Source organism: Equus asinus, chromosome 10, assembly GCF_041296235.1.
Source record: "Equus asinus isolate D_3611 breed Donkey chromosome 10, EquAss-T2T_v2, whole genome shotgun sequence".
In the NCBI taxonomy this organism is placed as follows: domain Eukaryota; kingdom Metazoa; phylum Chordata; class Mammalia; order Perissodactyla; family Equidae; genus Equus; species Equus asinus.
The window spans coordinates 62156504-62180327 of record NC_091799.1 but is presented as its reverse complement, the minus strand read 5'-3'; the positions used below and the strand labels follow the sequence as shown (position 1 = coordinate 62180327).

The 23824-nt window shown below is 42.1% G+C and overlaps 1 protein-coding gene and 1 long non-coding RNA gene across 2 annotated transcripts in view; both read right to left on the bottom strand.

Moving 5' to 3' along the window:
* The window catches only part of LOC106846772 (uncharacterized), a 108359-nt gene that overhangs the window by 28627 nt on the left and 55908 nt on the right, over positions 1-23824 (bottom strand). The gene's annotated exons all lie outside the window — the stretch shown is intronic.
* On the bottom strand, positions 270-759 carry OOSP4A (oocyte secreted protein family member 4A). The gene is given in 3 exon segments (XM_070519930.1): positions 270-658; positions 661-708; positions 711-759. Coding segments are annotated over 3 exon segments (486 nt in total).

Genomic DNA, 23824 nt, shown 5'->3' with positions numbered 1-23824 from the left:
ACAAATTGAAAACCTGGGAAGTTCCTTTTTCCTACCCAAAGAGTTCATCAACATGGGCAGTAAAACAAGTTCATTCATTTAAAAAGGGCTTTTTCAAAACAGTAAAAGATGATATACATAGGCATTTGCCAACTTCTGAGAAGCAACCCAATCCTCAGGCAGCCAGAGTGAGTAGCAGGTTAGTGAAGATGCCTCGCTCTCCAGAATTTATAGCTTAATTCCGACTTAAGAGAGAAGGATAGAATTTATGTAGTCCAACAGGGGAGAAACTATTCCCAAATGACTCTCCTGGGTGGACACCTATGTTTTCTACTCAAGATGATGTTGAGTTTTTCTTTCTTGCTTGCCTTTGGATATTTCTCAGATGTATTGCTATTATGCCCTTTCACTTTCTTTACAAAGGTGAATAAAAACTTTCTCTGAATATAGTACGATATTGGAATATGACCTCTGATATCTGTACTCACTGGTTCACATGTGATTGAACTTTCAATGAGAATACCTCATGGGCATTCATATTTCTTGACACCACACAAAGAGAGAGGATAAAAGAACTCAAAGAAATCCAGCAGCCCTCAGCTTACAGGACAGCCAGTTCCCAGGTATCATTCCTGAGGCCGAGGTTGTAGGTTATTCACACAAGGCACTTGTCTGATCTGACCCAGAGCTAGTGCTCAGAACAGACTAGAGACATGTCATCAAAACCACAGTCAACACAAAAAGCTTGAGGAGCCCTCCTAACACACCAGAGATCTTCATTGCTTCAGATTAATGGAAAATATTTATTGTATTATGTGTGATGAATTAGTCCCAATTGTAGTGGGGGTAATAAACAATAAATATTTATAATACTTATTTCTGTGGGTGATTTTCTGTGAATCAGCTTAGCTAGGCAGTTCCTGGCTCAGGGTTTCTCATGAGGTTGCAATCAAGATACCAACCAGGGCTACAGTCATCTGAAGGCCCGACTGGGGCTGGAAGACCCACTGCTCCCTTAAAAAGCCAAAAGAGAATAAGGCAGAAGCAGAAATGTCTTTTATGACCTAGTTTTAAAAGTCATACCTTGCCACTTCTTCCACATTACTCATTAGAAACAAATTACTAAGTCCAATCCACACTCAGAGAGAGATGACTTAGCTCCATCTTTTAAAGGAAGGAGTGTCAACTTAGAGGGTTTTTTTTAATTGTGGGAGGAAAAAACCCACATAACATAAAATTTACCATCTGAACTATTTTTAAAATGTACAATTCAGTAGTGTTAAGTATATTCACGTTGTTGAGCAGATCTCCAGAATCTTTTCATCTTGCAAAGCTGAACTCCATAGCCATTAAACAGCTCCCTGTTTCCCCTCCCCTAGCCCCTGGCAACCACCATTCTGCTTTCTGTTTTTATGAATTTGACTACTTTAGATTCCTCATATAAGTGGAATAATGCAGTATTTATTTTTCTGTGTCTAGCTCATTTCACTTAGGATAATGTCCTCCAGGTTCATCCATGTTGTAGTATGTGACAGGATTTCCTTCCTTTTTTAAGGCTGAATAATATTCCACCATCTGTTTGTTTATCCATTCATCTATCCACAGGCATTTGGTTTGCTTCCACCTCCTGCCACTGTGAATAATGCTGCTGTGAAAATGAGTGTACGAATATCTCTTCAAGACTGTCTTCTAATTTTTTTTGATATATACTCAGAAGTGGGATTGCTGCATCATACACTGATTCTATTTTTAATTTTTTGAGCAACCATGATACTGTTTCCCATAGTGGTTGGACCATTTTACACCCTCACCAACAGTGCGCAAGGGTCCCAATTTCTCTACGTCCTCCCCAACACTTGTCATTTTCTGGGGTTTTTTTAATAGTAGACATTCTAATGGGTGTGAGGTGATAGCGCATTGTAGTTTTGATTTGCATTTCTCTAATGATTAGTTATGTTGAGCACCTTTTCATGTACTTGTTGGCAATTTGTATATATCATCTTTGGAGAAACGTCTTCTCAAGTCCTTTGCCCATTTTTAATAGTTTTTTTTATTCTTGTTGTTGAGTTGTGGAGGCATATTTTTAAACCACACTTATGTTACAGGTTGTTGTGAGATCTAAAAAATTCACGTATGCAGATCACATTAACTGTCACATAGTAAGCACCCAAAAATATTACTTATCCTCTCAGGGTTGTTATACTAAATAATTTATGTAAAACTGCTTTAAAAGTCATAAAGTGCTGTGCAACGGTGAGTTAATGCCACATATCTGTATGCAAAATATTTTAATATTTTTCTCAGGTTCTCCACACTTAAATCCATAAATCTTTTCATCTTTAGCCTTTATTCTGTTTTTCAGCTGTTATCCCTTTTTTCCATTTTCTTTCAAGTTTTATCAAAAAATAGCAGCCAAAATAGAATGTGTAAAGGAGTAGAAACAATAGCGAATTTCACTAAAGCAAAGTCAGACTACAATCTACTTGAAAATAAAATAAAATGTGAAGAAAGCTGCAACAGATTACACTACTGAAAAATCCTGGGAGAACCAGAACTGCTGTTCCTTCAGAGAATGTGAGTGATGTTGAAAGATTAATAACGTTTGGATAACATTAATTACAGTGATGTTATAAACTCTGGTATTCCAGTTGCCATAACAACCCGCTATATGTTGGTTTTCTAACGACATTTCGAACAAGTGCTGCAGTGAACTGCATCACTTCAGAACTTTGATTGCTGTCATTCAGTGATTTTTAAATTGAATTGTTTTGTTCTTAAAGAGTCAGAATATGTCACCGTCTTCAAAAATAGTCTCAAAATTATAGGAAGGAAAAGATACACAGTCCCATGCAATTATAGAGTACTCAAGAAAAAGAAACATATTTTGTTTTTAATACAAAATTAAGTTTTTTCATAGGGAATATGGGAAAAAATCCATAAGGGGAAAGTGTGCTTCATACTTCTCAGAAGACTTTGTTCCCTCAGGAAATTACTTGACATAAGATTCTTCCTAGGAGAGCTCGCTTTTATCGGTTATATTTCTCTTCTCTCCATTGTCTTTTCCTTTCACCTCCCTTTTTCTTCCTTCTTATGAATTCTTGGAACTCATGGCATGATCAAGGGGGATGCTACATCTTGAAGGACGTGAGGTGAGCTCATCTCCTCACACAGCTTTCTGATCTCTCTTCTCTCTACTAACCGACCAACCCACCCTTTTCTTTCCAGGCACTGCCCAGTGCATATAATGAAAAGAAACTTTACTTGCCACTGGCTTATATTATATGGAATTTTAATATTCCCAAGAGAAGATGCTAAATACATATTGTGTCACTGACAAGAAGCAAAGCGTGATTGTAATAGACATGTTTCTTAGCTCTTGCTCAGCCTACAGCCTACTCTGCTCCTGCAGCCTATGCAGCATCCTCCCCACCCGAACACCCACAAATAAGAATCATCAATTGAATCAGAGGTGAGCACCAGAGCCAACTCGTCTATAGGCAAGTGAGTTGGACAATCAGATTCTCTCTCTTCTTCTTTTCTCTCTCCCTCTCCACAAATTGAGCTAAGGTGAAAACCAACCCTTTGCAATGGTGTTTACGGCAGAAATATGGTGTTCACTGGCACAACTCTGTGCTACAGACTCTGAAGGTAGAGTGTGCCTACTGCGCCCCCACCGCGATTCCAACGGCATCTCAGTCCGTGCCCCGCCTCTCAGGCATTGGAGGCGGCATCATTCCATGTAAAGCACGTCGGAGTGCTCTAAAAACCCTGATCCCAGTGTAATGCCCCCGTGTAAGCCCAGGTCAACTCCTTGGCCAGGTACGCGGTTGACACCCCTTCAACATCTCTCCCTTCCCCTTTCCTCTAGTCTTAGAACTCCCTCCACCCCGCCCAGATATCCAAGGGTTTCCATGCTGCCCTCCCCAAAGCTCCCACTACAGCCAACTCCTCAGAGGCTTCCCGGAGACCAACAAAGGAGCTGATCAATCCAGCCCAGGCTTCCATCGACCCGGAACCACTGCAGAACCAGAGTCATGACTCAGAAAGCAGGGGGCAGGGAAACAGGAGATGTAAACAATGACATCAGCTGGAATTAGCAAAGATCACATGCATTCAACTCATTATGAATCCGAGATGAAGCAGGTATGCTGACCCCTTCTCTAGAAGTCTTCTATGGAAGCTCCTTTTAATGGTTTCACTGGGACACATGTGAACAGGTAAGCGGAGCAGCCCATGCTGCGGTCACTCCACACCCTTCTCACCCTCGGCAGTGTCTGAGGACCCTGAGTGGGTTTCATCTGTGGACTCTCCAGCCCTCTGACTCCAACCTGGTTCTGCCAATTAGAGCTCCCTGAGAGGAGATAAAGAGAGAGGTGGAGAAGGAGCTGGGGAATTCAGGCCTCTGGCTCCTCCCTTACAGGACGGCCTTGCAGTCATCTCTGCACAATTCTCTCCTTCCAGCTTCCAGACGGGATCCCTCTCCTGTCTTTCTGAGCTCAGGAGTTGTAAGTGAATCCAGTGGTCCTTCACTGGCCTTGATAGGTTCCTTACACACTGCCCACACCTTTGTAAATAGTCACATTAATCTAACGTAGCAGCACGTCAGTTTCCTGCTGGCACCCTGATGTAAGAGTCCCTAAAGGGTGTGGTCTATCCTTTCTCCCCTTCTTGCCTAGGATGCCTTTGAGCCTCATCCAACCACCCCCACCCCAAGGATGGTCAACCCTAAACCACATCCACGTAACCCAAGATTCTGCTCCATGCCTGACAGAAAAAGAGAGGTGGGAGGAGGAAGATGGATCAAGGAGTAGGGGACAGGGAAAGAGAAGGCTCAGTAGGGCCACTGTTGACCTTGTGGCTTCTAGGCAGTTGAAAGTCAGAGCTAAAGAAGGCTGTTCTGAGGCAAGCTGACAGGTGCTCAATCAGAAAGAGTGAGGACTGAGCTCAGAAAACCCCTCGGGCAGGTCAAGTGCTACAACTGAGTAGGAACAAAATTCAGAACCGTGTGGGGAAAGTCAGGGGCTGTCGCCCAGGTCTGAGGGAGTGCAGGCTGGTTGCCGGGAGGGGCTGGCTGATAGAGGACTGAGGGGTCGGGGGGCATCAAACAGGAAGCAAAGTAATGGTCAAATAGTCAACCCCTACAGATAGGAATTTAAATCATAGACTACCACAGTTGAAAAGGAATTTAGAAATCATAGATTTAAATCACTTAACTTTCAGATGAGGACTACTAGACTGTAGACACAGGGACAGACATGGTACAGAACAAGGACAAACACCCAGAACTCCCCACTTCAAGACCTACGATTTACTCACAGAACCCAGGCCTCCAGGAGGATGTGTTGATGCTACATTTTTTAATTTTTTAATCAGAACAGCTGTGGATGAAAACAGGATGTTACGACCTTGATATTTTGACTTCAAAACATTTTGAATTGGTATTAGAAAAAAAAATTAGACATAGTAGAAATAATCAACACAGAATAAAACTTATAATAGCCCAAACTATAAATGTTAAATTTGATATTGACAAAAAACAGATTGAAGAATCTCATTGTGTTGGTAATTCTCAAAACTACAAAAATTGACCCAGTTGAAATTGCACTTTGTAGAAATAACAAAAAGAAAACTGACAAAGGCAAACCTGCACACAGCAAAACTTGTTATTGACTTCAAAAATCAACGAAAGAATCAGATCTTCTTGCCAAAAATTAGACCTGCAAAACCTAACCCAGGAAAATTAGAGTTGGTAGAAAATGAAAAGAAAAGAAACTTCAAAATTGCTGAAGCTAAAGTTGGGAAAATTTAATATGAGCACAAAATGTGATTATTGAATTAAATCTAAATTATTTCAGTAAAATAAAAATACTGAAAATTATTTGACTGCACAGTAAGAAACTTGATCAAAGAATTAAATTAACTCAAAAGAGTTGTCTCCAGAAAACAATTTCTTGATGACATTCTCAGCAATGTTGGAATAATTCTGATTGAAGTGTTTGCATTCCTCCAATAATAATGTCCCCAGGGTCAAAACAACTGAGAGGGAAATATCCTGCATGGGGTTTCTCAGCAGCCCCACTCCTACGTTCCAGGCTTGCCGCCTGCCTTATCGTCTTTGAGGAGGTGTGGGATCTTCTTCCAGGGTCCTCACACCTCCCCAAACATCAAGGTAACACGTACTTAGTGAGTGTTCTCAGCTGGCTGCTAAAATCAGAGTTTACTAGAAGGCATGAAAGTTCACAGATACCCTTACCACCTCAAGGGGATTTGAACTTTAAAATCAACCTACATGTCACCTCATACCCATTAGGAGGCTATTATTAAAATTTTTTAAAAAATAACAAATGTTGGCGAGCATGTGGGGAAATTGAAATCCTTATGTGCTGTGCAACCACTATGGAAAACAGTAAGTGGCTGTTCAAAAATTAAAAATAGAATTAGCATATGATCCAGGAATCCCACTTCTGGGCATGTATCCGAAAGAATTGAAAGCAGGATCTTGAAGAGATCATTGCACAAGTGTTCATAACAGCATTATTCACAGTAGCCAAGAGATGGAAGCAACCCAAGTGTCCATGGACAGATGAATGAATAAACTGTGGTATATACAAGTGATGGAATATTATTCAGTCCTAAAAAGGAAGGAAATCCTGTCACACACTACAATACGGATGAACCTTGAGGACATTATGCTAAGAGGAATAAGCCAGACACAAAAAGACAAATACTGTATGATTCCACTTATATGAGGTTTCTGAAGTAGCCAAACTCATGAAAACAGAAAGTAGAATGGTATTTGCCAGGGGCTGGGGGGCGGGGAAAGAGGGAGTTGTTGTTGAATGAGTGTAGAGTTTCAGTTTTGCACGATGAGAAAGTCCTAGAGTTATGCTGCAAAGAATGTGAAGATACTTAAGACTACTGACCTGTACACTGAAAAATGATTACGATGGTAAATTTTGTATTATGTGTTTTTCACCAAATTAAAAATAAAAAAATCAACCTCTGTGAATTTTTAGAGTGTAGAAATCAGGCAGGGTAAGGAAGTTGAAGCAAGAGCCTCAAAGAGCATTCCCCCGGCTTTGCCCTGACTTTCTCTCTCTTTCTTCTCTCTCTCTCTCTCTCTCCCTCCCTCTCTCTCTCTCTCTCTCTCTCTGTCTCTCTCTCTCTCTCTCTCTCTGTCTCTCTCTCTCTCTCTCTCTCTGTCTCTCTGTCTCTCTGTCTCTCTCTCTCTCTCTCTCTCTGTCTCGGATGAAAGTTCATCATCTGCCTGGAGGCCGTAGCTCGTAGCTAGGAGCAGAAGCACCTCTAAAGTCTGTGCTTTGTCTCCAAAGGACATGCAAATTTTGCCTATCACTTCATTCTGGATCAAGACTTATTTTTATAGAGAAATAACATTTAATTACCATGAAGAGGAAAATTCCATGTTTCTTTGAGTGGGATTCCATGCTGGGATCATGGCAGTTCCTGGCTTTTATGCAAATTAATGCAAGAATAAAAAAATTTAAGCCAACATGGATAAGTAGCTTTATACTAATTCATGTATGACAAAACCTTAAAGGTTGTAAAAATGTAAAACTTTTCTCCCTCCAAATCATCTGTAATAATGACACCTCGAGAAGATTCGTGGAGTGTGTCCTGCAGGTTGGCGTTACCACCGGACACAGTACCGCATGCTCCTAAAGGCATAGATAGCCTAGCTGAGAATAAGCCAACGCTTGAAGGCACGTGATACGGTCAGAGCCACCAGGTTTCAGGACTTAGTGCCTCCAGGAAAGAGAAAATTCCCCTTTCCCACGGCCCTCCCTCCAAGCTGGGGTTTCTGAAGAGAGAGTTTCTGGAATCGTCACTCTGGAAAACCAGCAGAACCGGGAAATTCAAGTTTTGCTGCTGGTCGTGTTCAGTACTGGAACGAACTCTGAACTATTGGAACACTCTCCACACCTTCGTCTTCCTTGCAATTTCTTAGTCGTACCTCAAAACTCTGCTTGGGCGTCACCTACTGGTGAAGCCTTTGCTGAGCCCCCCCTTCTAGCGACTCTTCCTCACTCCCCCCGGACCACTTCAGGACTGCAGGACTTAGATTCTTTCTGCTGCCAGGATGACGGTCTTGGCTGACCTCAGGTGATGTGGGTGACTGCAAGGACATTCAGGCATCAGTCTAAGGGTTACATAGGCCAGTTCCATGGAGTCCTAATGGACCTTTGGCTTCTTCCCCCTGTGACTTCGCCCTACTCCCCACTCAGCCTCTCTCTTTCTCTCTCTCTGCCTCTGCTTCTTACCAGTTCATCTGTCACCTCCACCTCTATCTCGTCCCAGTCCTACTCTGCTTTCCGAGTCTCTGACACTGGAAACTGCCTGTGAGAGAGCATCAGCTGGGCAGGGAGCCATCTCCTCTGTTGGGCAGAATTATGAGTGTAGGACTCCCCAGAGCCGTTGTTAAGCCTAAAAACAGTTGCCTTCGGCCAAGTTACAGACTTCTGGTCAGTTCAGTTTTGGCCAAGTAACAGGGTTGCGTGACGGACGAAAAGCATGACAACGTCTGAACAATGAACAGCCTTTGCTTCTTTGTTCAGAAGATAATTCATACAAACTCCCATTACTGAGTGCATCATAACGTAGCCTATTTCTCCACACGCCCAGTCTCCTACAACACCAGAACACTGAGGCCAGTGGCAGCGTCTTCTATCTTTGCACCTCCAGCTGGTGGCACAGCGCCTGGCATCTGGTAGGCTCTCAGTAGAAGTCTGCTGAAATTAACTGAAATACAGCTGGAATCAGAGAACCTGAATTCACTTCCAATCTTGCCATTTCACAGTTGCGTGAAGTAGAGCAAGTTGTTGAATCTTTCTGAATCTCCCTTTCCTCTTATGTTAAAAGAAACAGTTGTGATAAATATTAAACGAAATGTGGACATACGCAGCGCAGGGCCTGGCCCACAGTAGCTCTGTGCTCATATATGCATTTTTTATATATAAAATACATTTATACATTATATTTAAACTGATATGTTTATATAATATAAATAACTAAATTATTATATAGTAAAATCAATATGTATTTATATATTATTAGTACATATTAATACACAATATCTATATAATAAAATCGATACATAATTATATAATAAATACATAATATTAAATATGTATATATTTAAATTCTCTGTTTATACCATAGCCACATATTGTAATTATGTCCAAATATGTCTTCTCCCCAATCAGAGGGTGAGTTTTAAGGATGGAGTCTGTCTTACCAACCTTTGCACCACCATCTCACCCTGAATCTCTGCACATGGTAGGTATTTAATACGAATGAATGATGTGGGGGTGGAGTCAACGGATTTAGAAACTGTATATGCTTGAAATCTCCAGATCTTAACATTTTTCAAGAATTAAAAACAAGCAGGAAATATGAATCATCACAAATAAATTACGATTAAACTTAGTTTCAATAACTGTGGGTGCCCAGCAATCTCCTAAGAGCCAACCGAAAGCAAGGTGGACTGCGTTGCAGTTTTTCAGTGTGTGTCTCCACCTGCTGTATTTACTGGAAAGCAGCCGAAGCCTTCCTTCTAGTAGTGAGTTTTTCAAGCGCCTATTCCTGGGCGTTGGGCGCATGTACATGCACATGTCGGCAGGCACCACCAGAGGGCAGGCTAACGCTTAGTCCAGATGCACTGCGTACTGAGACCGGGCCAGCGTCTAGAGGAAACAATAAAGGATGGCACCAAGGCTGCTAAGGCTTGTTTCTAAATGGAAAAATACATGTGGGCATGTCTAGATTTGTATTTCGTGTTCCCGTAGTTAGTTATGCGATCTTTCTGCTCACCTTTCCCTTTGTTTTCTATTTCCTCCTTCAAGTTGTTCTCCTTTGGATTGTAACAGATAAACCTTTATATATTTTTTTTAGAGGCTTAACCCACAAAAATAAATCAAGAGGAAGTAACACAAGTAAACCCTGCACAATTTAGTTAAGGTTGGAAAGCTGAGCATTTGGGTTTGTTATTTTAAAATAAAGAATTTTTTTGTTTGATTTATTTTTCATGTTTTGGTGAGCTTGGTAAAATGCGAAGGGGAAAGGGGATTTGCAGAAAGAAGAAAACCGAGAGAGAGAGTGTGTGTGTGTGTGCGTGTGCACAGATAGGGGTGGGGGTGGGTATTTGCAGGGATGGAGGAAGGACAGGACAAGCAGGTGATGAGGACCAGATGGTCACAGAAGGACACTGGCCTGTGAACACTGCTGGGCCACCATGAGTAGTCCTGGGCACTGCTCCAGCTTTATGTGGCCTTAGAGCAGTCACTCTACTCACACCCCTGTTGCCTTGTCTAGAATGTAAGAAATTATCCTCGATGATCTTCTAATTCAAATATGAGCCTATGGTGAATGAGAGAAAAATGGCACAAGGGGGATGTTGGATGAATGTTCATGGAGAATTCTGAGAATAGCCCTCAAACAGAAACAAGCAAACCAACCAACAAATAAGCCATGAAGCTGGAAGATTCCTCCAGCCAACCTGAGTGTAGAAACAGTCCTCCCAGGCAGACTTCCCTTTGCAGTATTTTCTCCTCACATGGCCAGAGCTCTCAGACACTGAGCTGCCCTCTGTTCCACTCTCTGGAAAGTCCAGGGGAGACAGATATCTGAGCAGTTAAGCAAAGATACACCAGTGGTGTGGAGAGCTGGTCTTGGTCGGGGCTCTAAAGGAGCAATTTCCAACCCAAAATGAAACACTAACAAAATTCTCAGCGAGAACTGACTCATGCCTAGTTAGAGCACTGCTTCAAACAAATACACACCCCTGGGATGGGACTGCGTCTCTTCCGCGGCTGGGGTAAGTTCTGCTGCCTAAGGAAGTGTTGGCTTTTTATACCTTTTGGAAAAGGCCACTATCTTTCTATTTTGTCTCCACAGTTGCAATTATTCTAATCTTACAGCACCCTAATAATCAGCTGGGCTGTGGGTTCCGAGCTATTACTGCCCTCTGACCCTGTAATAGCCGATTAATTACTACTTACAAAGTTTCAATTATTTTTTATCTTAATACTTCTGAGAGTTCTTTCCAGATAATTACTGAATAAGAAGGAGTTTCCACCCCATTTGGTTATTCCCATAAAACTAGCTCTATTATAAACATAAAAGATTGTTACTTTGCCTATGACAATTATGTATGAAGAGTCCAAAGTACCATAAATTTGTTACATCTGCAATTTCAAAATAGCCACCATCAGGGGATGCTGCTAAATACTTAACTGGTGATTCTCAAAATGCAGATTCCTCGGCTTGGTAGAATGAGAATCTCGGGGGTGTGAGATTGGGAACTCCGTCTATTTAAGAAGTTTCCTGAGAGAATTTGAGGCAACAGAAGTTAGACAACAGTAATTAAATGCTTTTTAACTGGTGTAAGTTCCCTGAACTCCTTCCACAGAAGAAAAGTCACTATTCGGGTGGTGAACGTGATGTAATCTGCAAAGAAATTGAAATATAATGATGTATACCTGAAATTTATATAATGTTGTAGACCCATGTTACCTCAATAAAAAATATATATATTAAAAACGGGGCCGGCCCCATGGCCGAGTGGTTAAGTTGGCACGCTCTGCTTCGGCATCCCAGGGTTTCGCCGGTTCGGATCCTGGGCGTGGACATGGTACGGCTCATCAGGCCATGCTGAGGTGGCGTCCCACATTCCACAACTAGAAGGACCCACAACTAAAAAAATTTTAAAAATACAACTGTATACTGGGAGGATTTGGGGAGGAAAAAAAAAGAAAGAAAACTAAATCATCCTTGCTTCAAAAGGAGATTGTGAATACCCATATAAGGTGTATCCACGCCAGCCACTCTTTGCCCCGTCTACCAATTTTATGCACAGTAATTAGCTTCTCCACTAACCACTCCTACCCTCCTGGTAAATTCTACTAAATTTCCGTGTGGTTTTTTTGCTGATTTTTCCTGAGCTTATCCACCGGTCATCCTTCAGCTCGGCCGTGCGATAGCCTCCTCACCGGTTTCCTTGCTTCCGTTTCCCTGGAATTGATTTTCCACATAGCAGCTGGAGTGACCTTTTAAAAAATAAATCCTGTCATCTCACTCTCGTACTCAGAGCTGTTGAATTACTACTTGTCACCCTCAGAATAAAATCCAAATTTCTTGCAAGGCCCCCCTGTGAACAGGTCCCTGACTGCCACGTCCATCGGTTCTCCAGCACCATCGCCCTCGGCCTCTGCCGTTCTGCCAGCAAACCTCAGGGCCTTTGAGCTTGCCGTTCCCTCTGCTCTTCCCCCACATCATCATGGCTGGCTCCTTCCTCTTTCCTTTTAGGTCACCTGCTGAGAGAGGCTTTCTCTCACCACCAGTCGTCAGCCCTGCATGGGTGGCTGGGGGCCCAGGGAGGGGACTGGGCTATCAGTGAGACAGAGATTATGACAGGCCCTTTTGCAGTCACAAAGCAGGAGCACAGTACATTTTGTTGAATGAATTAATGGAAAAATTTAAGCTAAATCTAGATGTAAAATGGTAAAATATTAAATCTAGGTGCAAACTGGGCTCCCCTCTTCATTGTTTCAACTATTCGGGGGCTCTTTAACTAAGTTTTCCATATACCCTCGACCTTAAGGCAGCCTGCCCTCGTCTTCTTTCCCAGGGTGATTTTTAGTAGGCGTGTGGGGAGAGACACACTCTTCTAAAAAGGCGCTTCAGAATTTTCAGGGACCAAGGGATATATGACGTTTAAACAGCATGCTCAATACATTTCAAATTAACATTTTAATTATTTAATTAATAATATCTTTAACATTAATATAAACTAAAGGACACAGATGTCTACACAACCTCTGGCCCTGTCTAACCCGGAGTGTTCCCGCGGGCCTCTTCCCTGCAGTTGGAGATGTTTGACATACAGCCCTCCATACCCGCTCTCCGCCCTTGTCTGCCCTGCTCAGTGGCCCAGGACACGGACCTTCATGGGTTGCATTGTACGGGTTCCCTGGTCTCTGTCTTATGTGGGGGTTTGGCCCATGGGAGTCATCAGGTGATAAGAGGATCAGAGAAAAGAGAAGATGGGTTATTCATTCCCGGCCTCCCTCCCTGTGGACTGGCTTTTCCTTGACCAAAGGACCTGGAGGAGTCAGGGGGCCTTCTGCTCAACTACAGTTCTCTCTGGGTTCTGGTGGCTGCCCCCTCCCCTTGCCTCTTTAGGCCTGGGGGTGGTGATGGGTCCCTGTAGTACGAGCTCCAAGGTGTTTCCCTTAACCCTGCCCGCACCTTTGTAGAGTCCCTTCATCAGTCTTTCTTCAATGACATCATTTGGATGAGCAATGTGTCTACCCCAGGACTAACATGGCCTAAGAGGGTTTTGTTGTGCTGATGGTTGTGTCTTTGTAGCGATACACACACCTAAGTTGCCCAACGACTACATTAGCCTTCTTCTCTCGTGGTCTGACTCGCCTCGCTTCCTGAGCTGTTTTTGACAGCTTCGCTCATGCCACCCGTGCTTCTGCCCAAGCCTGCACCCCTAGAAAGTCGTAGCGCTCAGCAGCTCTTGACAGAGAGCCTTGGCTTGTATTTCCTTTCAGAATACTTATATTTTAAGCATAGAGAGCTTTAAAAAAGAATCAGCTACTAAAGATTCTTAAAAATGACACTCCCACAACACCTGTCACCCTATTTATTCTCAACACCCCATAAGTGACACTGCTTTCGGCAAGACTGGTTGTGTGAGCATTTAACCAACAAATATTAGCAACTGGGAAGCCCATAAATAGCAGCAGAGAGGACAAATAGGATGAGTCAGTCAGCATTCTGAGTCAGACCGGCAGAGACTGGCCTTCCTTCTTAATTATGGGGCACTAGACCCATTGTCTCTGAAGTCACCTCTGAGTCTCATCTAACCAATATCAGACAGCCAGTTTCCTTTGAAGATGTGCAATCTTCCTCCTTCCAGCTACCATTAGAAACTGAAGTGCCTGGGCTGAGAAGTCTCCTGGAAGCTAACGGTCTACGTCCTCGGCATTAACCCCTTTCTGAGATTGGCAGCTGTTCATACTGTTGGTTGGTTCCAGTCCTGGCTTTGGACTCTCCATTTGTGGGACCTCAAATATGTCACTTCACCTCGCTGAATTTATCTCTTCTCTGATGAGGGTAGTAAAAGTCACCTAGCAACAGGGTTGTCATGAAGATTAAAATCCATTTGGCCAACTGTATGACATTGTGGAAAAGGCAAAACTGTGGAGACAGGAGAAAGATCAGTGGTTTCCAAGAGGTCAGGGATGAATAGGTGGAGAACAGGGCATTTTTAGGGCAGAGAATTTCCTCTGTGTGATACTGTAACAGTGGACACATGACGTCATCTATCTATCAGGACCCATAGAACTACAATACACAAAGAGTGAACCCTAATGTAGACTATGGGCTTTGCTTAATAATAATGCATCAATGCTGGTTCATCAACTATAACAAATATACCACACTAATGCAAGATATTAATAATATGACAAACTGCAGGGGGAGGGGATGGGTATATGAGAACCGTTTGTACTTTCTGGGTAATTTCTCTGTAAACCTAAAACTGCTCTAAAAAATAAAGTCTTACCCTGTGATCTCACTTATATGTGGATTTTTTTTTTTAAGATTTTATTTTTCCTTTTTCTCCCCAAAGCCCCCTGGTACATAGTCGTATATTTTTGGTCGTGGGTCCTTCTGGTTGTGGCATGTGGGATGCCGCCTCAGCATGGCATGATGAGCGGTGCCATGTCCACACCCAGGATCCAAACTGGTGAAACCCCGGGCTGCCGAAGCAGAGCGTGTGAACTCAATCACTCAGCCACGGGGCCAGCCCCATGGAACTTTTAAAAAAATCAAACTCATAGATACGAAGAACAAATTGGTGGTTGCCAGAGGCACGGGGTGGGGGTGATGAAAGGGGTGAAGGGGGTCAAAAGATACAAACTTCCAGTTATAAAATAAATAAGTCCTGGGGATGTAACATACAACATGGTGGCTGTAGTGAACAATGCTGTATGGTATATTTGAAAGTTGCTGAGAGAATAGGTCTTAGAAGGTCACATCACAATAAAAAAATGTGTAGCTATGGATGGTGATAGATGTTAACTAGACTTATTGTGGAGATCATTTCATGATATGTACAAATATCGAATCATTATGTTGTACATCTGCAAGTAATATAATGCCATATGTCAATTATACCTCAATAAAAATGAATAAATAAAAATGAAATAATTTTTTTAAAAAAAATAGAATAAAGTCTCTTTTTTTCATCAATTGAGAAAAGACACTTGAAAGTACGTGCTTTACAAACTCTAGAGAGCTATGTAAACTTAAGGCATAACACCCAAATGATCTTAAGGAACTTAATTTTGAAAGTTCGTTCAGAAGTCCGCTGAGAGCCTGCTCTGTGTCACGGTTACTTCGTAATTACCTGTCTTCCTGTCTACAGAGCTGGTCAAGACAGAGCGAGGGTGGATATCTCTAAGCAGTTTGCCTTCACTACCGACTGAAAAGATTTCTACAAAGTCCAAGCCACGGTACAAGGATGCTACCTTCGTGCCACTACTCCTGTGAGAGTTCCACATCAAACGCCTCTTAAATTGCCCAGGAAATTTTAATAAAAATATCCGTCAGCATTTTTCCTTCCCATCCCACTCTCAACCTGCTCAGTATTTAGCACTCATGTTTGATTGAGGCCACATTTTTCAGAGTGAAAAGCTATGAGAAGATTTAGGTCAGGATTAAGTTCAGCGAGGTAAGGAGGGAAAATCTTTCTTCCTTCAAAGCCAGGGAATGTCTAAAATAGACAAAGCTTCTCACAGTGTTTTGCCATGGAGACTAGAGGCGGGAGGGTGTCTGTTGCTGGGGCCTTACAAGCGTTCTCTCTAAAGCCCACCATAACCCTGAAAGGTGAGGATAATAAATTACAGAGGAGGAAAGAGCATCTGTTAGCCTTAGGTCACACAGTAATGACAGAATAGGGATTCAAAGTCAAGACAGAGGAAGCCATCCCTCGAGCCTTGCCAAGTGGCCAGCTAGCTCATCTCAGCCAACGTCTTCTTGGATAATGGTGACCAATCCCATCACCTCTCCTGGAGAATACATGTAGTTTTGACAAGAAGCTTCAAAGCTTTTGACAAAGACCTTCAGTGTTCACCACACTATAATTGTTGGGACTCTGTTCTAGGAGCTATTAATAGGCTTGCTACGAAAACAGAGTTTCCATGGTCAAATAACTGGGAAATGCCACACACGACAAACCCTTGTGTGAGCAGTTACAACACACATTCACACAGTGAAGGCTCTGGGCAGCCTGCGGCTGAGAAAACTACTTAGCCTAGTTTAATTGCAACATTTCCCAGATTTATTTGAGCATTGAGCACTTTTCACTATATGCTTACTAACTTTTCCTTGAACACTAGCATGGGAAAAACAGGCTTAAAAAAAGAAGTAACTAATGATGGAAGTTATTGCCACCCTGACATGATTATGAAACAGCCATTTTGGGAAAAGGATCTTATGTCAGTAGCTTTCCCACTTATTAATGGGTGAGTATGTTGTCCTGTCCACATGGCGACAATAAATATATTTGCCCATGTGCGTTGTCCACAATTCCCCTACAACTTGATGTTAAGTCCTATTGTTGTTTATTAGATATTAAAAGTACTCTCAGCCAAGGGGCACTTAGAAGTTACCCCTAAATTCTGAAGTAATACTATTGTCAACTGGAAAACAAGGAAAAACAGGTGTCTGAAGAGAGAATAGAATAGAGCCTGATGAGAGGAAAAAACAAGCTGTGAATTCAACATCTCTTACCTCCCTCCCACACACTATCTGAATACGTAGACCAAAGCATCCATGTACTTAGGGATCAACATCCCTAGTGAATAGTACTTGAAATTCGAGCCACTTTGAACACAAGGAGGACACATCGTGTCTGCACAGAGGAGAGAGAAGCAGGCAAAGGGCAAGACTTCTTGCCGCACAACACTGTAAATGGGCGTGGAAGCTTAGATCTTTGGAATCTAATAGTTGAGGTCACTTTTCAAAACTGCTTCCAATTTCAGGGCACAGAATATCTTAGTCATACCCAAAAGGTTTAGATAAAGAATGTGACTAAAGCAAGAAGGCAGCCATTAGGTTTTTCAGAGGATGAGAACATATCCCATCCGGGGACATTTATGCATGCCCCTACACAGAGTGGGCCCCACAGCTGTCCACTCTTGGGGCAAGCCTTGTGGGGGCTGTGGAGTTAGGAGGGCAGCCTGCTATGGGCAGAATGAGGCTGGGCTTGCTGGAATGAGCCACTCCCTCAGAGAGTCTAAATGAGGATGAAGAATTTCTGAACCAACTAGAGACCAAAACCCATCCAAGAATAGAAGTGGAGGGGACCGGGGCTGTTTAAGTTTCTTCCACAGCAATCCAGATCAGAACCTTGGTTCTAAGGAGGCCTTGGATTCCTTTGGGAGAGCTTTGGTTTCAAAGAGGGCTTTCTTGCACAAATTTGCATTTGTTAAAATTTGTTGAATGAGTGAGTGTTAAGTTTGAATGAAGAGAAGAATATTAGGCAAGGTTCCAAGCATGAGTTGCCACAGGAGGGAGAGACGTCTCAGAAGCCAGAAATGCCTCATGAGAACACTGCAGTACCCAGATGAAGACAATGGCCGAGTAGGAAGATCATATCGCACAGCGGTTATGAGTATGGGATTTAAGCAAGACACACTTGTGTTAGAATCTCGGTCTCATCACTCACTAGCTGTGTCATCTTGGGCAAGTTAATGAACTTTGCTGAGCCTTAGTTTCTTTACTGTAGTAAAACTAAAAATTCCTAACTCACATGGCCATTAAATGCAATAATACATGTAATATACTTAGCCTTGTTCCTGACACATAGTAAGTGCTCCGTTTATTGTAGTCATTATACAGGTCAAATTTCTCTCCAGGATTGCGTTAGGGGATACAAGGGGAAGAGATAATCAGGAAGCAGAAGAGATGAGGAAAGGAAGTTAAACTGCCCTGTGACTTCATTAAATGTCCATGGAAGAAGACAGTCTCAACAGGGTTACCTCAGGCAAATGGAAGGGGTCCCTGGCCCGTGTCTGTGACTGAGTGTTACGTCATCAGCACGACTTTGAACTGACATGACCATCAGGTGCTGGGGGAATGTAAGGACAGGGTGTGACTGAGTTTGGGGTGGGTGGTTTCTTTTGCAGGAATTGTTTGGTTTGGAGAGAGGAAGAGTACCAAACTGTGATTTTATCATGAAACCAGCATTGTAACATCATTCTTTAATTTCCATTATATTTTTAAGTGAGTTCCAGGAAGTCTTCACTTTTTACAATATGTCCTTGGAAACAAGGTCAGAAAACAGAAAGGATGCAGCCAAACCCTTTCCCCTGTATGTCTACTGAGCTACTAGAAGAACAGACCTGAGGTCCCCCTCCAAGCTTGGCTGTCCCCAATTTCAAGTTCCCTTCATTCCTCGGTGCCATTGAGACACCGCACCGCAGGATATTCAGGCTGTAGGACAAAGAGGAAAAGCTGGAGGATACTTTTGTAAAATACAGTTATAACATGAATAGAATGGTTTTGAATGCATTTGCTTGCTAATGGGAATTTTTACGAGAGGGAAATAAGAGAGAAATTAGTTCGAATTTCCCTAGACAGATGTTTCAAAAAAGATCTGAGCTTTCCAAAATGCTACCAAAAAGATTTTTTATCCTGAGAAAGAAGCAAAATTGTTGTTAGTTAAATGCTTAATGTTTATTATCACAGTATATTAGTTTTAAAGCGAATTTACACCACATTGGAGTTACAGTTCCATGTACTCGGAATACATTTTATACTCAGGGTCTGTGGTGTAATCAGAGTCATAATACCATCAACAGGCCCAGTATATAGAAACTAGAGAACAATTTTAGTATTTTTTTGATTTAGAAACATATTTTCATGTCTTGTCTTTAATAATATTGTTGAGTATTTGGCCAAATGTCCCTGACCAAGGGATGCAATCTTTAATTATTACATTATTCCCATAGGAATCAACACTGTCACTGAGGGTGTTAGGATTCAGTTTCCGAGAGTGTATGGTGGCCAGAAGCTTGTTCGCCTTGAAAATGACATTCTCACATGTAAAGGGTCAAAACTGAGTTACATCAGCTATTTGTTGAAAGTGTCCCACCAAAGTCTGATGAGTGAGCGGTTTCCTGAGGCCAAAAAAAAAAAAGGCAGAGTGTTTGCTTATTTGTCTGTGTAAAGTGGTGTCAGATTAATAGATCAGGACAAAATAGGGTGCTGTCATATTGTTCAGAGGAAAAGTGTGTGAAAAAATGCTATTTTTGATTAACTTAGGCTGCCAAAATGACAACATATGGAGAATTTGGAATCCTTGATCTATAAGAAATGAGGAGGAAAAGGCACGAAATAATGAGACACCTCATTTGGTGTCAGCTGATTATTGGATGACAATATTTGCAACAGTACTTGCTGTCTTTGCTATTTTAGCCACATATTCTATCCCTCAGTTCAAGATGGTAGCATTTTTACGTTCTCTTTAGGGAGATCACACATCAAGGAACATTTACTCGTATATCCCCAAATGTTCAGATGCAGCAGTAAAAATCAATGTATACGCGACATACATTTAGATATCAGTTACTGACTTCCTCCTCCAAGACAGCGAAGGTGCCACAAAGGCTGAACTCTGGATGTGAAGACAACAGTAATTATAAGTAGTTCTGTAGTCCCTGAGGAAAAGGATTACTTCACCATCTGAGGAGGAATTTATTTACACAGCATGAACCACTATCGGTTGAATTTTAATTCTGTCCTTTCTCAAAAATAAGCTTGGGCTCGGCATTTAAAAACAAGCCCAGGAAATAACAGACTGAAGGGGCCTGAAATAGGAAAACGCTTCAGACTGCCAGCAGGGATCTCAAATATTAAGATTTAGTGTACAATTCATCTCATACACTTTGAGCCGTTGATCAGGCGTCTCTAAGGTCCTCCCTCAAATGTCGATGGCCCCTCAAACTCAGCGTGTTTGCCTCAAACATGACACTAATGCTCACCTTTTGACAGAAACAAAAGCCAGATCCGAGCACTCCAAGAATGACTCCACACTGATTATGAGCTCTGAGGAGAAACCCAGATGAACTCGAGGAAACAAATGAAAACTGGGTCAGAATTTAGGGCGGCGGGACACCGAGAAATTATTTTTTCTTTCTCATTTGTAAATTTCCTGTTATTGTTGTAATGCATTCTTTGTTCACAGGATATGTGACAATCCAGTAGAGATGCCACCATCCATGGGCACCTGTCTCTTAGTGCATAGTTCCAGAGATCAGGCTGTTTACTTGGAATAGCTACCAAAAATGTCATCTTTTAATGTTGAGGTTTCCCGGAGGTTTGTCCTCACTTCCGTGATTTTCTTGCATAATATATTCTTCTTTGGTAATCTCATCCATTCCCCTGAGTAATCTTATCCACAGTTTCAGTTACTAACTATATTCAGTCAACTCTCAAATCGCCAGATCCCCCACTGAGCACCAATGTTATATATCCACCCCCATGATGGACATGTCCACCAGTTGTCCTCCAGGCCCCTCACACTCAGCAATGACTTTATCATCTCCCTCACTTCTCCCAACTAGTCCCCCTGCTATATTCTCTACCTCAGTGAACAGCACCTCGATCCAGCAAAGCACCTGAGTCAGACACCTGAATATTGTCTTTGACCTTCTCTCCCTCACTTCCAATCCACGACCCAGTCTTATGAACTCCGCCTCTCAATTTCTCTTTTTTTTTCTGCCTTATCTCCTCAAATCCCCCCCATATATAGTTGTATGTCTTAGCTGCAGGTCCTTCTAGTTGTGGGATGTGGGACACCGCCTCAACGTGGCCTGATGAGCGGTGCCATGTCCGTGCCCAGGATCCGAACCGGCAAAACCCCGGGCCACCTCAGCAGAGCGCGTGAACTTAACCACTCGGCCACAGGGCCGGCCCCTCAATTTCTCTTGACCTAGTCCACTCCTCTCCATCTCTATTGTCACCCCTTGGTCAAGGAGGCCACCATCATTTCAAACCTGCATTACGTCACAGGCTTCCTAGCTAGACTTCTAAGCATTTTCAAAAGCTCAAATCTGATTTTTCTTACCCTCCTGTTCAAAATCCGCTCCCCAGTGCCCTTAGTCTAAAGCCAAACTCATGTGTGACATAAAATGCCTTTCTTGATCTAGCCACAGTTTGTTGCTATAATCTCAACCCTTGCTCTCTATAATCTAGTCCTTCTGGGTTCCTTGAAATTCCAGGTTCTCTCTTGCCTCTAGGCCTTTCTAACATGTTTTTGCCTCAGTCTAGAATGCCTGCCCCCTCCACTCCCTCACCCACGTTCCTGTACCTGGTTAATTCTGTGTACTTGACTTCAGGTCCCAGTTTAGACGTCACTCTTCTGGAGAAGCCTCTTTTCCCTCCACACTGACTAGATGACCCACGGTTTTACATGGCATTCACATCAGAACCCTTAAGCCACTGCATTTCAATTGCCTGCTTACTTCTCCCCCACCCCCACTAGGTTATAAACTCCTTGAAGACAAGGATTTAGTCTAGTTCACAGTTGTAACCTGGCACCAGCTCAATGCCTGACACATGCTGGGTGTTTGATCACCAAACAAAAATTTGTTTCTCCGGTTATTTTTCTTAGGTTTTGGCAGGTATGATTGAAAGTTAGAAGATAACATAAAAGAACAAGTAACAAACAAAAAGCTCAGATGTATGAGACCTGCCTGCATTCATATAATGAAGTCATACTTTCTGCAAGTAAATGTTCCTCTATTTTATGAGGGAATTAAATGTATCAGTGTTTCATAGCGTCAGGAAAGAAGAAAGTGGACTCTCAGTGGACAACACCTAAAGAGGTTTGACATCATCTGTGTTAAAGGACATCACATTCCTGGACTACTCGGACACTCAGGATTTTTCCTCATTAGTTGCTCTCTCATTGCAAGTGCCAGAAACCCAATTCGATTAACTTAGACCAAATGGGGAAAAGATGAGTACTTCATGGAAACAAAGGAAGGATTGACTTACCAACACACAGAAAGGACAGTTCTGCGGTTAAGCCACAGGAAAGACACAAAACCGATTCGAAAGCTTCCACGCCTCTCTGTGACTCTTCTGCAACTCTACTGCCTGCCAACACTCAAATCCCCTCACCAGTTCCCTCCACAGGATGGGCAAAACCGCTGGATTATTTCCTCGGGCTGCCATAACAGCATACCAAAAACTGGATGACTTCAAACAATGAAATTGTACCGTCTCACAGTTCTGGAGATTCGAAGTTCAGAAAGAAGGTGTCGGCAGGGTCACACTCTCTGAGGCCTTTAAGGGAGAATCCTTCCTCAACCCGTCTAGCTTTTGGTGTCGGCCAGCAATCCTGGCCTTCCTCGGCTTGTGGAGGCATCACTCTAGTCACACGGCCATCTTCTCCCTATGTGTCTTCACACTGCCTCCCTCTGTGCACGTCTGTCTGTGTCCAAATTTCCCCTTTTTGTAAGGACTCCAGTCCTATTGACTAGGGCCCACCTTAATGATTTCATTTTAACCTGATTACCTCTGTAAAGACTCTATTTCCAAATAAGGTCACATTCTGAGGTACTGGGGGTTAGGAATTCAACATATCTTTTGGGGTGACACAATTCAAACCACAACAACAGTTTCCAATATTTGCATCTAAAGTTTCCTGCACCAGAGGAAAAGTTCAGGAGTCCTTGATCCAATTTGTGTGGAGTCCCCACCCCCTGGACCAATCAACTGAACTAAGGCAGCAGTCATATGAGAACATGGGCCTTTCTGCAGTGGCCACATAGATGGAGACAGTCATCCCCAGGAAAGAGTGACATGCAACAGTTATGCCCATGTTTACTTCCCTTCTAGTTACAAGGAGACAGATCAATGTAAGAGGATAAAGAGACACACAGTCATCTCAGCAGGATGACTGGGAAATATTCATTCACAAGAAAGAGAGTGTTAGGAAAGAGATCAAGAAAGGAGCATATGCCATTACGCATCAAATGTCTTCTTTAACATCCTAGCTGGGAAACAAACCAAAGCTTTGCTTCTATTTATTGCTTTTGCAAATGAGTGATGTATTCTTCCTCTTTTTCTGAATGTATGGTCAATCAATTTTCTCCCTCCATACAGCATTCCATTATATTTTTTTTTTCTCCTAACTTCATTTATATTCCTGAAGTGGAAGCAAATAAGAACAAATTAGTAAAAACTGTGGCAACATTGTGGCACCAGAAATAAAGCTCTTTTTAACATTATGAACTATGATTACTTGGGGGTCAAAAGTGACTCAAAATTTCCTTTGCCTGAAGGTCAGTATGACTATTTAAACATACCTTGGGATTGTTCAAATTGATAAATTTATTTGCTCCAAAATAAAATTGAGCAGGTCTGTTTTGGATGCCACTTAAATTCAATCATAAAAAGCGTATTTTAAAATATTTTTTAACTGTAGAATAATAATACTTGCTCATTATAAACATTTTGAAAAAAATCTATGTAAGAATTTTTAAACATTAAAAATCACCTATAATCATGTCACTAATGACTAACGTTTTCATATCTTAGTTATTTTTTCTACATATGTGACTATTTTTTTTAATTTTACAAAGTCATATTCATATTATACAGGTTTATGTCCCGGTTTTTTTCATCTTACATTTTATCATGAACCTTTTTCCCTCAATTAGTCACAGAAAATATCATTTCTAATGACAGCATAACAGTTTATGGTATGCCATAATTCACAGAAACATTCTTTTATTTTCGGACA